General features: G+C 43.6%; 1 protein-coding gene across 1 annotated transcript; it reads right to left on the reverse strand.

The window, feature by feature from the left end:
- Window positions 1-6,793: 6,793 nt before the first annotated feature.
- PIG-Z (phosphatidylinositol glycan anchor biosynthesis class Z) lies at window positions 6,794-10,419 on the reverse strand. The gene is made up of 2 exons (XM_037430768.2): window positions 10,087-10,419; window positions 6,794-9,284 (listed from the first exon to the last, which is right to left on the reverse strand). Exons 1-2 carry the CDS (start codon window positions 10,226-10,228, stop codon window positions 7,717-7,719), a joined length of 1,710 nt encoding a protein of 569 aa, XP_037286665.2. The 5' UTR covers window positions 10,229-10,419; the 3' UTR covers window positions 6,794-7,716.
- Window positions 10,420-14,963: the final 4,544 nt, after the last annotated feature.

Below are 14,963 nucleotides of genomic sequence, written 5' to 3' on the forward strand. Positions count from 1 at the left end.
GCTCGTGCTTTAATGCTTAATTTTCGTGCCTTGCATAATATTAACGATCGGGAAAGGCAGGTTGACGTGGGAGCTTGTAACTTTATTGGTTTTTTTTCGAGAATATTTGAAGAAATGGTGCTCTGAAAAAAATTGTGATTGTGCGTTGCAGATACAGTTTGCAAAGTGTTCTTATGTGCTTTACTCAAGTGCTTTTATTCCAGGCTGGAAATAACGCTGCGATTTGTTTGCTCTTTGAACTTGATCTAATGTGAATTGGATACATGGGCACCATCATTGCTTCGTAAGCAATGATTTAGGATTGGAATCAAATAAGATGGAAGGACAATAACGTTTTAGCTTTTCTGAGTCGTGCAACTCTAAAGGACTACTGACGCCAACTTTTCAAGGCAAGGTTATTGTATCATGCAACTCTCTCGTATACAAAGATGGCTCTGTCCTTGAAGCTCAGACAACACTGATAAGATGTTTTTTGTTGACATTGTCGAATTTCACATGGCACACCTACTCACATGGACACTGCTGGGACGTCGGACCACAGTGTCGATTGTGGCGATTTCACGTACCAGTACAGCTAGCTGTGATGAGGTTGGGTACTAGTACATTCAAAATGTCAACACTTGTGCATCATCAAATTATCACCAGGCCTTCGCAGAGCGTGCAGCAGTCGCAGCAAAAGCTGGAAGAGTGGCTTTTCTGGAGCCTTTTTAAAATACTCTTTGGGTAACTGCTACAAACATACTTGCAGGGTACCCACCACTGTATAAATAATTTTTGTGTAGTAGGGAGACACCCACTGTGCCATTATTCATCATTTTTCGGAGAAGTGTGGTACCCTCTACACACTTGCAAGAAGTCGTGCACATTTTGTTGATGCTGTGGCTGATGTTGAAGAATTATGCCCGAGGCTTTTGTAACAGAGTTGGAGCACTCGACAATCCACTCGTTATGCAATTCCTATTGTGGGACGACTCGTCCCTTTAGTGTTCTATAACATTTTTATTACACATATTAACGAGATTCATTAAGCCAAGCGAAGCCTGCCTAGAGTCGGTTTGCAGCAGAGTTTCAAGCACCGGTGTTGCTCATTGTTAGAATGCTAGGCTGGCACGCAGGGAACCCGGGTTCCGATCCCAATCTGTCCTTGCTATTCTTTATTTATGAATTTTTTTTTTAATTTCGTGTGATAGTGGTGACCGGAGCGGTGGACAACTACAGCGCCAAATACAACCCTTGTTGTTATGTGATAACAGCTTTGGCTGTAAAATATCCGGAATGGTGACTTGTGCGTCGTCAACGGACTCGCAAAGAGTGGGATGGCCGTGCTAACATTGCGACGCGGTGTGCAAGTGCATGACTAGAAGCCCATATCATGTTGCGATGTCAGAGTTCAGGAGGAAGCGGACCAGCTCTTAAAAATTGGATGTCTTTTTTTTTTTATACTGTCGCACCATGTGAAGCATTATGGTTCGGCCACCAGAAGCATTCACACAGTTTGTGCTCCCCCCAAAACAGAACGAATTTTGTGTGCAACTATAGCGTCATCAGTCTCTTGAATGTTGTCGAAAAGTGATATGAAACAGAAACGTTATGTCAAAGTACTTCTAAACACTGCTTAATTCAGCCATGCTGATGCAATCTGCCTGTCTGAGATGGCATAGCTGCCCCAGCTCATCAGAGCTAGCAATATGGCCAGCTTAATTGTGTGCTGAAATTTGGCAGTTTTTAGAATAGCACCGCAAGACAACACTTTGCAAGTGGAGATAAAATAGCAAGATACTAGGTGAGCCACATTAAAAGTTCCCTTTCTTAAAAACAAAAAAATGGTTCCAAACCTGCATGTTACACTGCAAATGTAGTCGAAAGACGATAATGTTGCGTCTGGAGAGAGTGAACAAAACGTTTATTTGATGTTCTGCACAAGAAAATCGGTTATTGGTATTCTGAAGGCGCTGCATTAGAGTGCCTCGAGCGTGTAGCGGAGGCGAACGAGCGCATTAAGGTACGTTAGACACAAGCACCATCTGGCAGTTATCTTCGAAAACGAAGGCGTGCAGCCCACGGAGAAAGATGCGCACCAGTCTCGGAGTTGATATGGTGTAGAACGCAAAGCGACGGGCAGGTGCCACCACCATGACGTCGTAGCAAAGCGTTGGAAACTCCTTTTCGAGCATCGCGTTGCACTGTCAGCGCTGCGCGATAAACGCTACAATCCTTAGAGCTACTTGTGTGAGCTTCCTCTAGTATAAAGGCAGACCTACAAAACTTCTAAGTGTTGTTATGGCGCCTCAAATATGCGCAATAATTGCTTTTTAATTGACAATTGCACATCTATGAACGCAAAACCCTGAGCAATATTGGTGGGCGCTGCGGATTGGGTTAGCGGTTTGGTGCCGTTTGAGGTATCGTTAGGGCGGACAAACAGACAAATGTACAGACAGACAGACCAAAATTTTTTTGTCAAAGGTCCCCAAGAAAGACTATCGTCTTTAAAATTTCAGTGGCCACTACTGAGGTTCAACTAAATTCTCAAGAAAACTAGTGGCTAAATAGCTAGCCAGCTTCAAGGACATTTGTAAGGTAAGCGGAATTGCTTTGACGTGCATTATGTTTCACTGACGTATTGGCTCGGAAGTTTTATCCTAGAAAGCCTGAATATTCTTTCACATGATGGGAAATTAAATCGACTTCTTTGTCCTTAATTTTGGTCATCAGTAGAGGCCAGATTTTCAGGCACTAAAAAGTGTGTTTTAGGTGCCATAGGCAGGTAAAACACTGTTTTAGGCGCTCAAAATCGTAATAATTGGCACAATAAATTTCTACAAAAAGTGAAATATCCCAAAACAACGACGTCGGTGACTTGTATCTACCGCAAGAAGCAAAAAAAAAAAAACAATGTTAAGATAGCAGAAAGGTACTAACGATTGAACATAGGCATGCATTTCCCACGCAATTCGCGATATGTCTTCTTTCGTTTTAATGTCCAGCATTGTGCCTTGCCGTGGTGGTCTAGTGGTTATGGTACTCGGCCGCTGACCCGCAGGTCGCGGGATCGAATCCCAGCTGCGGTGGCTGCATTTCCGATGGAGGCGGAAATGCTGTAGTCAGTGTGCTCAGATTTGGGCGCACGTTGAAGAACCCCAGGTGGTCGAAATTTTCGGAGCCCTTCACTATGGCGTCTCTCTTAATCATATGGTGGTTTTGGGACGTTGAACCACACAAATCAATCAACAAATCAAGTTGATTTCTTGATTATTGATGATGATGAACCCCATGTATCATCATCATCAATGTCTAGCCTTGTGCGTCAAGTGTCCACCATTCAATTAACACTCTCCTGGGTCTCTTGTTTTGTTGTGGCTGGGAAGGGCAAGGTAGGAGCAAATAACCAGACCACTGACACCCCAGAAGAGAGGGATGCTAGGTGTATAATCGCGTAGAACCAATTTCTCCCCAATCGGTGAACACCTTAAAGGATCCCTCACTACGTTTGGACAATTTGATCTGACAAGTTTAATAGTGCACGGGGCCCTCCGGTTTATTCCTGTTAAGATTTTCAAAATTAAATGTCGTAGAAAAACGCTCAATTTCTAATGAATGCCACTTGCCCTTCTCGCGGGCGTGTGCCCCAAGATCTAGGGAGTGACGTGCAGCAAGGATTGGTTCTGTTTTTACGTCGCTCCTTTATGTTGACATTGGTGGGCTGACGTTGCATACCGTACACTCTTCTTCAGAACTTTGTTAAATGCTAGCTATATCTAGAAAAACAGACAAAAAAGTCTTGTCTCCTTATTGTACCCTGCATTTTAAACGGTACCTCATTAAGAGCATTGCAAGTGACATTACTTTACTTGGCATGTGTAATTTGTGTGTTCTGTTGTGTAGCATGAATGAGGAGTATTTTGGTTTAGGCTAGCTGCTTAATATCATTTTGAAAGGGAAACGCAAAGGCAAAAGAAAGACAGCACTCTTTCTCTCTGCGTCTTTCTTTTCCCTGTGTCTTTGCACTGCCCTTTTAAAATCAGTATAATGAATGGAAAGCTGAAAAAAATAGTAAAACATGCAAACGGAATCTCAGCTTGTTATTATTTTTATTTTGAATGGCCTTGAAATGCTATTCACTATTTGGACCTCATTTCGCGTCTACCTTTTTGGACCGGTTGCTATAGGGTGCTCCGCTGCTGAGCCGAATGCCGCGGGTTCGATTGTGGCCGCGGCGGTCACATCTAGATGGAGGCAAAAAAGTAGATGCCCGTGTACTGCGCAATGTCAGTGCATGTTAGAGAACACCAGATGGTCAAAATTTGTGTTTTTTTACGTTATACCACACATACTACCACTGCTACTACTACCACTACTACCCCATTTCGCTTGCGTTTGTCTTCTAGTCGTTCCTCCATCGCGCCTCCGCCAATCCTGACAACGCTTAGCTTGTGTTTGGTGCGGCGTCTCCGATCCAGTTTCAGTGGAGCGATGTGTATCACGGTCACAATACATGATCCTTGCCAGCCTCTCCTAAAGTACACGCACTGACTGATTCATCCCACAGAAAATGGTAATACGCAACAGAGAACGCCGCAACAACACATGATCGATGGCGTATGTGCACAAGTAGGCAGGGGCACGTCATGCGCGCATGACCTTGCTTACGCATGTTGTGCTTGCTGAGTATGCGTCATGTGGTTCTCCAGCCGCGATACCGAAAAGAACAGGGAAGGAGTAAGGCTCGCGATGGCTACATGGGACGAGAGGCAAGGAATTCAAGCTTACTGCTTCGCATCATGCTTTGGTGGCTCGTAGCGAACCAATTTGAAAAATCACTGTGGTAAAACACTTTTCATTGGGCACGCAGGAACTTCCAGTGTCTAACTACAACTTAATATGTCACCTAGAGAGGGACGCTTAAAGGGTAAATTACAAACACAACAAGAGTCGCATGCACATCACAGTTTTTACCCGAAGGCGCCACAGAAGATGGGTTACAATGGGTTACAATGTCGAAAAAAACACGTTTTCATTCACACAACACACTTTGTTCTCTTTATAAGCCATTTCATTCGGTCATGAAACCAACAAAAAATGAATTAATAAAAAAATTATGTCTGATGCGGCATTGTAAAATCTTAATTACCATTGCGCTAAAAAGACTGTTTAGGTACATTCATCATTTTCTAATGCGAGTTTTACCATGAAATGCTTGACATAGGAGTTTTACCTGCAGTTTAATTCAACACGATGGTGGTAATTCACTCTAGTTTATTTTTCATATTGTTACACCTGTCATTTTGGAGTAATGGCTCAAAACAAACCTTGAAGCCTTGTTCTGTATTTTTTTCATGTTGGTCACTTAAAGACATATGCCAAGGAATCTCGTATGGCACAAGTGCATTCAGGTGTAGGGTGAATGTTTGCTAAATACACCGCTGACAGTAAACATGCCAGTGCCTGTCTCAGGCTTTGCTGTACAAAGTATAACAATTTGGCAACCTTCGCCACCACTGAATCAACAAGAGCACTCCATGAGTGGCCCTCCATGGTTTTTCATTCGTTCTCCAGCTACCTGCGGCTGCCATTGCCACTCTTTGAGGCAAGTATTCCCTAGGTTTTTATGAGTAGCTACATGTGGGCTTATCAGGGCTGCCTACTGCACAGGCATATCAGCATAATATCGTTGTCTGACCAAACACTGTCACATGCATTACAGCACAGACATCACTTTTGTTAAAATGAAGTTTAGGCAGCATATTGTGGCCGACTCGTGCAGAGACCAGCAATGTTTACTATAGTTTGTTGGGTAATAGGGGTATGTATGCAAACATTAGTCTACTACAATAAAATTAGGAACTGTAACAAATGGTATGTCCTCTGTTTAATCCATGCAGAGCCTTAACTTTTTGACTGTCTGTTATCACTGTCATGGGTCAATATCAAGTAATCCACGCTCTCGCTGAGGTATATGGGTAACCAAACCTTTGAGATACTGGATTTTTAAAAAGAGAGCGGTTTGGCCCAACTAGCCATGTAAAAGTGTTTAAGTCAGTGCATATTCAAGACTTCTACTTGGTGGCCCTCCTTTTTCTTAATCAAATTGGCTGAACCTGCCACCATATAATTTTCTCACTACGTATGGTGAATAGAAATATGAATTGATTAATGTCGATTTTCAACAATATTGTCATGCACAGTGTCTTGGTCTAAAGCAGCCTTCTGAATAGAATGCACAATCTTGGCTTTAGTACTTGCAACCATGTGAACACCACGGATTTCATGTAGATGTTTTTGTCACATTTATTGTAGAATAGGTAGAATACTACCAACCTCACAATTTTAATCTTTCTTTAGAATGAGTTTATTGTACACTGTAAACTTTTTTCCTTTATGAACTTGTCTAACTTTATCTTCTTTTAATTTAATGATATCTTCATAAAGTATGCAATATTCGCAGCAGTCACTGAATAGCATTAGTGTTCAAATATTGAGCTTGAGGCCATAAGTTTGTAAAAGGGCCACTCTGACTTGAAGCATTGAAGTATCCCTTGCCACGTGAAATTACAAATTTTGATTAAGATATCTGTGGAGTATTTTACCAAAGGAGCTTTTCCAATGGTTTCATAATTGGACCTGTCAGAAAAAGTTTAGCTGTCTGTTGTAACATCTCGTAACAAGAGCAACACTACCTTCTCTTGCATTAAAATTCACAAATGCCGTACTCCTGATTGCGGGGTGTTAGTGAGTACCTTTATGCTCTTTGCTCACGTCCATATTCATTGGCAGTACGTCGAACACGTAAACATAGATTTTAAACGCTTTATTCGTAAGTAGCAAACATTTATAAACCAGACTGCACGAATGCAGGTCACTGACTCGGCTTCTGAAGACATTGGCCAACATCGCATAGCCTTCAAAATACACGCGCAGTAATTCTGTTAACATTGAGTAAGTATAACTATAAATATTGGTTGTGAAGGTGCAAGCTAACAAACGGTGAAATGAAATTTATGATACACAAATGATAGGCACAGTGAAATGTGAAAACAATGGGCCGGTGCACACTGAAACACACACACGTAAAAAAAAATGAGATCAGTAAAGTGTGACAAAAAGTGAGCAGCGAGAGCTGTAATATTGACACGTCACAAGGAGATTGGGTCATAACAAGAACATGTATCACGTGTATTAGATTATGCTTGTGTGGTTTATGCAACGAGGAGAAAGTGAGTGTGTAGTCAATCGAGTCAAACCAAGAATGCAACATCGGTTTTCAATGCCCGGCCACTTTTCTTTGCGGTACAGGAGCAGGCTTAAAATTACATAAAATGACAGTACATGAAGAAACCACAGAATTTACATTGCGTTCATTTTGGCAAAAACAGCCACTGTCAATATAAAATGGCATCTTATTTGCTGTCTTAATAACAAAGTGGCATAAATCATAATGGCTTACAGCTTCCCCGTCTAAATATTAGTATCTATTAATTAGGAAGACTGTGGTATGTACACGTCAATGTCTCAACCTTAAACAAAAGAAATAAAGCAACCATTATGTTATACTAAAACACACAGCCCACTACACAACTGCATAGCTGCTTTCATACGTGCAGGCTTTGGACACCACCACATGTTGAAACAAGCATTCTGCAAGGTGCAAAAACAGACCTGTCTGCAATGAGGAATGAAGAACAAAATTTCAAGCACCACATGATCAAAAGCAGCCTGTTATGAGGTCGTGGGAAGTTTCACCAAGTACACATTCAGTGAGAATGCCTTGAATAAGTCGGAGAGAGACACTCTCCCGTTAATGTAATCTGAATAGCTAAACTGCGGGAGGTGTTCGCCGCTGAAGTGGATGGGAAAAGTGTAGAGTCTGAGCAGGTTGGGCTTCCACAATTTCATCTCAAAGTCTACAAATGAGGGTGGTGCGACGAGATAGTTCAGGTATGCCCGTTTTTTGAGAAAATGCCGCATCAGGTCGTCTCCATTGAAGTTGGTGCCCATCCAGTCAGAAACGTCCACTGCGGCTCCGTTCTCCTTCACTGCCAGCAGATGACGAGGTGGCATGTATGTGTGGGCAAATACCACAGTAGCAGTCATGTTGTCTGCTTTGTGCTGAGCGAGATGGTGATGGACCTGCGCCATGCATGGAAGCAGGCCACCCTGGTGGACGTAGCCAAAGAAAGCCAAGCACAGCGCATTCACCAAACTCCAGAAGACGATCAGCTTTCTTGAGGCATATCGTTGAGCCAGGAGAACCACTGGGACCAACAGTGGAACCAGAAATCGTGGCTCCTGGTGCTTGAATAGAGACAAGGCACATAACGGCATTAGTAGGGTGCAGGCAGCGACCACGTCGAACGTCTTGGAGATCGTAAGGATTTTAGGGCTTTCCAGTCTCGAACTGCACAACAATCTGTCGTAAAAAACTTTGCAGGAAGCCCAGAGGGCGAGGATTCCGAGGACGTTAAACAAAAGTGGGACATTGACAAGTACATGCAGAAAGTTGGGGTGCCTTCCGTGCGACTCCAAATTGGTCATGTTGAGATTGTAACGGATGAAGTTCACTGGTGTCACAACCACGTGCAGGGGATCGTCACTGGATAAAACGTCCGGGTAAAAGTAGAAAGTATCGACGATGATTGGGTACTGAGCCAACAGTAAGAAGCATCCGCCGAGCTTCAACCCACGTTTGGCCAGTCGCTTCACTATTTCGGCACGTGTGCAACACTTCTTGCTTTTGACATTGCGGTCGACTGCGCTGCACAGCCAAAAAACAACGGCTGGCAGCGCAAAACAAATGAAAGTGGGTCGGTTGAAAGTCCCGATGCAAAGCAACAATGCTATCAGGTAGTATCGCCGAGCCACCTTCACCCGGGCGTCCTTCAGTTTCAGTTCGTCGCTGTGCATGACGTCCCTAACGGTGAGAAGCAGCAGTGCTAGTAGCCAGGATTCAACGGAATTGCTGAATGTCCTTGTGTAGAACACTACTGCCACGTAGGAGCTGGCGAAGAGCTCGAGGGCCTTGATGCGTCTGCTCCGTTTTGCAGGCGGTGCCGACAGATGGTAAACGACGTAGTCGCAGGCGAACGATACAGCACAAGCAAAGATCCGTGGCACGGTCAGAAGCAGAAAAGGTGATGGCAGCGTTCCAGCCGGAGCTACGTATGACCACATCCACTTTAGCATCGACAGTGGGGCAAGTGTGGTCATCCATATGATGGCGATGCTGCGTATGGGATACGGACTGGTGAACTCCCAGGTCCGGAGTGCTTTGAGCCCGAACAGGTCACCTGCGAATTAAGCAAGTTCAATGAGATTATTATCAATAACATGAAATGCAAAACTTAAATGATTCACAGATTTTAAAAATCTGTGCTGCAACCTGCCTTGTAAACAGAAGCTCGTTGCTGTTTCAAAAAAAAAAAAAAAGCTGGCCATACATTTTGACACTCCACTATAATCAATCCTTCTACAAAGCCCCTCTATTGTGCGCCGCCGAACAGCGCATGCGCATCACAGGCCATCCTGCCAAGTTGGTGAAGATGAGCATTGTGGTAATTAGTTGGCCGTGATTATGCGTGGTGTAGTTAATGACAAAAGGGGGCACGGAAAATATAAGGTGTTGATATTTTATTGAAAAATAACGAATAAGCTTTTTATTGTGACAGGGCTGTGATAGAGCGCGATTGCATTGTATTGGTAGGAGTTGCGTAGGCTATGCTAAAAGACGGGCATTATAACAGTGCAATGAGAAAAAACAAAAATTAGACCTTTTGGGTGTCGTGACTATTTGCTTGCCCCTTCCCCCCTTTTTTTCTGACGCGTTGTCGAGCATGTTCGTAACTTTATATAAATGTTTCATTACTCATGCCCCCCCCCCCCCCCCCCCAAATAATAGGCGCGAAGTTGCAACAAATTACAGACACCGTTTTGAAAAGTTTGGCACTTTCTTGAAAGGAAGGTACGCTGAGACATACAGGCACAGCCTTTGACAAATGGCTTCACACATACAGTTTCCCAAAATTTAGGAAACTCTACGGTTTCACACATGCTGTTACCACTCCTCGAGTGCGAGCACAGGCGTTGGTTTACCTGCAACGACTTCGGTGCTTTGGAAGAACTCGTCGGGGTGTATGTAACCTGTCTGCGCGTAGAAAACGAGCGATACTCGCAGGATGGCGAGCGCGATCCACACGGGTCCGACGCGCTCGTAAAAGCGAGTTAAAGTAGACATTCTCGTTTAGTTCACCGCAGACATACATTTACATTTATAGTGTGCCTGCACAGTGGTACCTGCGTTCGCGTATGGCGCTTTGCGGGTGACGCTAAGTTGCCAACCTTCTCTGCCTAAACTGGCTCTGAAGTCTCCAGTTTGTGCCGTTGCCAGATAGAAAGGAGACGCAGTGCCCGTAGGCACTTTGTCCTGTGCCGGAGAAGATTGCGAAACGTATGTAAACAAACAAAAAGCAGAAAAAACATGAACTACACAAAACAAAGCGCGTGGTAGTTGCGTATCTTGACGTCGGCACGCCACAGTTACGCGGGCTTTTCGAAAACACAAAGCGGAACATAATTCCGGAGTATTGCATGTGGCGGCCGAACTCAGTCAAAGCGATCGCACGAAGGCTCGCATCAATTTATTCGGCATACTAGACAGCTGAGCTCTAATACGGCGCAAGCTCGGTTGGAGCTGTTACTGTCATCTACCTGCGACTGACGTTAAAGTAAGGAACAATGTCGAATCGTGAGAAGAGGCGGGGAGCATTGTGTCGATGAAGCTGCAGTGAAATTTGGTCGCCGTATAGAATATAACTTATATTGCGTTTGGTATGCTTTGCTAACCCTAATGAAGAGTTCTCCGCACAAGGGGCGCATGCAGAAATTACGGGCGAAGCTCCTTAGGATGTCTCGCGGCGTCGTCCATCGTAGCCGCCCCTAGCACCACCTTGATCTGAAGTGGTCGAAAACGGAAGTGGTCAAAAAATTTCATGAGGGGGGGGGGGGGGGGGGCAGGCCTGGTGTGCCGCTTCCTGACTACGCCACTACTCCATGAAAACTGCTGCTTGGGCGAGTTGCTTCATAATTAAGATAGATTTACCAGCGTGAAAAAACAAAAACAAACAAAAACGGAACATATAGAAAAGGATACACACACAGCGCTGAACTCACAACTGATTTACTATTTTGAACACGGCGCTTTTTTGTAGGCACGCGTCGAAACAACAGAAAGATGACATGAAGAAAAGAAGCGATGAAAACCACGTGACAACTGCTTGCCAAAAAGACAATAAACTGGAGGTAACCACGGAGTCTAAAATTCTTACGCCAAAAAGTACGCCGACAATATGAAAGGAGTGAAAAACTGTAATTCATCCTAAAACTAACCGGGGCAAACACGTTAAAGCCAGAGAATCCAAGGCCACACAGGAAGGATGAAAAAGATCCAAAACCTTAAAAACTAATAAGGAAATAAGCTGCCTGTGGCGCATCCATTTTCATTAGTTTTAATCCGTGCTTTTACTGTTCCTATATTTCATATTAGTTTTTCTTTGCGAGCTGCAAGCACTTTTGGTCTATCTATCTATCTATCTATCTATCTATCTATCTATCTATCTATCTATCTATCTATCTATCTATCTATCTATCTATCTATCTATCTATCTATCTATCTATCTATCTATCTATCTATCTATCTATCTATCTATCTATCTATCTATCTATCTATCTATCTATCTATCTATCTATCTATCTATCTATCTATCTATCTATCTATCTATCTATCTATCTATCTATCTATCTATCTATCTATCTATCTATCTATCTATCTATCTATCTATCTATCCGCTTAAGTCTGGGCAAGCTGGCTCGACAAATATCACGCGCTGGTTAACGCATGAATTATGTCAGAATCCCGTCGAGCACATTGTCATACACTTCCCGCCAAACAGTGGCACGTACCAACAGGTGTGATTGTGCCACTAGTATGCGGGTATGTGCCACAGGTGATTGACTCTTAGTATCTACCCTGAACGACGAGAACACACATGGGCGATTTTACGTTTAAGCGTTAAGAAAAACCTGACAACGGCTGCGTTAACTCGAAGAATGCAAAGAATAAATGTCGGGGTCCCAGTAGGAATTGAACCCAAGCATTCTGCGTGACAATCAAGCATTCTATCACCGAGCCCCACCAAGTCTCGGAACTACTTTTCCAATATACCCAAATTCTCGTGAAACGTCGATTGAGGTTGCAGTCCTGGCTATCCAATTTTATAAACATTAGATATGCACTCCTATGATACCGCCGTCACGTCAGGCTAACGTAAATTGTAGTTTGGCGCCGTGCTCTGAAAGTTAATTTATCTATTGTGCTCTGATTTGGGTGCACGTTAAAGAACCCCAGGTGGTCGAAATTTCCGGAGCCCTCCACTACGGCGTCTCTCATAATCATATGGTGGACTTAAGACGTGAAACCCCACATACCAACCAACCTTAATTTATCTATAGTGGACAGCGCACAAAAAGAAAACACACAAAAGGGGGAAACAGGACACCCCGCCTTTCGGTTTTACTGCAGTTAATTTATGATTGATTGATAATGGGGTTTAATGTCCCCAAACCACCAAATGATTATGAGAGACGCCGCAGTGGAGGGCTCCGGAAACTTCGACTACCTGAGGTTCTTCAACGTGCGCCCATATCTCAGCACACGGGCGTACAACACTTCCGCCTCCATCGGAAATGTAGCCGCCGCAGCCGGGATTCGATCCCGTGACCAGCGGGTCAGCAGCCGAGTACCTTAGCCACTAGACCACCGCGACGGGGCGCAGTTAATTTATGTAGCAGTGTCAAGGGCTACCACCCTCGCGAGCACCAGCACTTCTTTTCAGCTTATCACTTCTGGTGTTGCTCATTCTCATGTTTTTGTGGACATCGTTGCGCAAGTGCAAACAACATTTATAAATATATTTGGCGTCATTTGATGACATTTGCTCAATAAAAAAAATACAACATGATCAGTTGATCACCTTCCTCCCGTGTGTTTCGAATAACGCCGATTCCAAAAGTACGCGGGATCTGCCGAGTTTTTTATTATTTATTTTAGTTTCACTCTTCTCGATTTTTCAGTCGTGGGCAAGATGATGATTCTTTGCTCACAGCCAATGACGCCGACGCCAGAATATAAGGTGCTCGACTGCTGGTCATGGGACCGAATCTCTTCCGCGGCACCCGCATTTTCGGTAGAGGCGGAAGTGCCCTAGGTCCGTGTGCTTAGATTTAGGTGTATGTTATAAAGAATGGCAGCAGCATAAATTTCCGGTATTCGATCCATTACGGCGTCTGTCATAGTAATATCGCGGTTTTGGGACGTTTGGCCAGTTACGACATATTCAGACACTTACCCAACGTCACGCGTCCCATGTAAAGAAAGCGGCGCTAAAATCGAAAATGCGCTCGCGGGATGTGAGGCGAGGGCCACGAGCAATGACTTCGATGATGTCTCGAACAAATGGGTGGCTGCAATGCGCAGTCTCCACCGGGTCGACCAACTCCCGGTCAGCAAACCCAGAACGCGACCGCCATATTTTTTTTCTTACTTTTCGTATTAAATCTTATTCCATCGGACATGACACAGTTGTTGATCGAGCCGTACATCTATAGCATCCACTCGTACTGTAAGTAAGACCCCCAGAAGTCCTTTGTCCCTACCTTGAACCATATGATCTAAAGCATTGCCTCCGAGATGCGGCGCGCAGCAATTCATCTGTACGACGGACGACAACTTGCCCTAAAGCGTGTTTCAGTCTAATGCGGCAGTCTTCGTGCCCCAAATGATAAAAAGTTGTTATGAATCGTTTATGAACTCATTCAACATTCAATTCTCTTACCCAACGTGTTGCAAACACATGGTCGTCACAGCAGCTCCATCTGTGCGTCAGTAATGAAGAGGCACCGCATATTAGAAGTCTCAGTGCTCTACGTATTAGAGTGAATTCAAATACTGTAGAATATCGTGTTCAAAATAGTTACTCCTATCTGCTAAAACAGCCTTTCTTCACCAAATGCGGTCACGTTTACTCGCGTTTGAATCTTATTGCCGCTTTTCCGTTCCGATTTCTACATTTCTCAACTTATCAGCGCATTCTCGAAAAGCTCTGATTAGTACCACGAATATTGTCGCTAAAAACAAAATAATGCAGCATGTGTTTCTACATTACAGTATGATGGCCTTCGGTTGTCTATTTGCGAGATTTTAAGAAAAATCGAAGATGAGGTTTTTTATTTTTCAAATTTCAGTGGAGTACACTTTTGCCAATATGAGAACTTTGAGGCAATATATAAACAATTACATTTGCCCTACGGCAGCAATAGTTTATGTACCTAATGAACACACTATATCCTTAAAACGTGTCAAGTTTGAAAACGCTGCTTGCTTTACTTTCGAAGAAAAAAGAAAAGGGGAATACGTAACTTACTTTAAACTGTCGCAAAATTAGACATTTTTAAAAGCTGTTTTCTTAAGGTCGGCAAACTTGAAACCGTATGAATTCATTCTTCATTAGACATGAATTTCAGTTAAAAAAATATCTTCCTTGAAACAAAAATATTTGTCTTTTTATAGCATCTGCAATTTTCGAAAATGACAGGTGACGAAATTGGTGCCTCCATGTTGGAGAAGTTTGATATTTTTTTCTCGTAAGTTATGCCGTTAATCATAAAACGAAGTTGACTTTCGGGCTACCTGGTGAGAGGTGCACGAAATGTAAAATACTCAATGAAATCTAAAATATCAACTTTTGGACCCGTGTCGATCTCTCGTGGAATCGCCCCTTATAATTATGGGACAGCTTTTTATCGAGGCCCCACGAAGTTAGACCAAGTGCACTGGCATCGCACGGGCAACGGGACTCCAGCATTTCGCCTCCATAAACGCGACAGTCAATGCCGGGATCAAATGCGCGACTTGC

This window comes from Rhipicephalus microplus, chromosome 7, assembly GCF_043290135.1.
Source record: "Rhipicephalus microplus isolate Deutch F79 chromosome 7, USDA_Rmic, whole genome shotgun sequence".
NCBI classification, from domain to species: Eukaryota; Metazoa; Arthropoda; class Arachnida; order Ixodida; family Ixodidae; genus Rhipicephalus; species Rhipicephalus microplus.

What these genes read in the sequence shown, in the direction of transcription:
- PIG-Z (XM_037430768.2), bottom strand. Translation starts at nt 10,228, where the DNA reads ATGTCTACTTTAACTCGCTTTTACGAGCGCGTCGGACCCGTGTGGATC. An exon ending in AAGCACCGAAGTCGTTGCAG is followed by an intron (nt 9,285 to 10,086) that starts GTAAACCAACGC and finishes CTTAATTCGCAG; the next exon opens with GTGACCTGTTCGGGCTCAAA.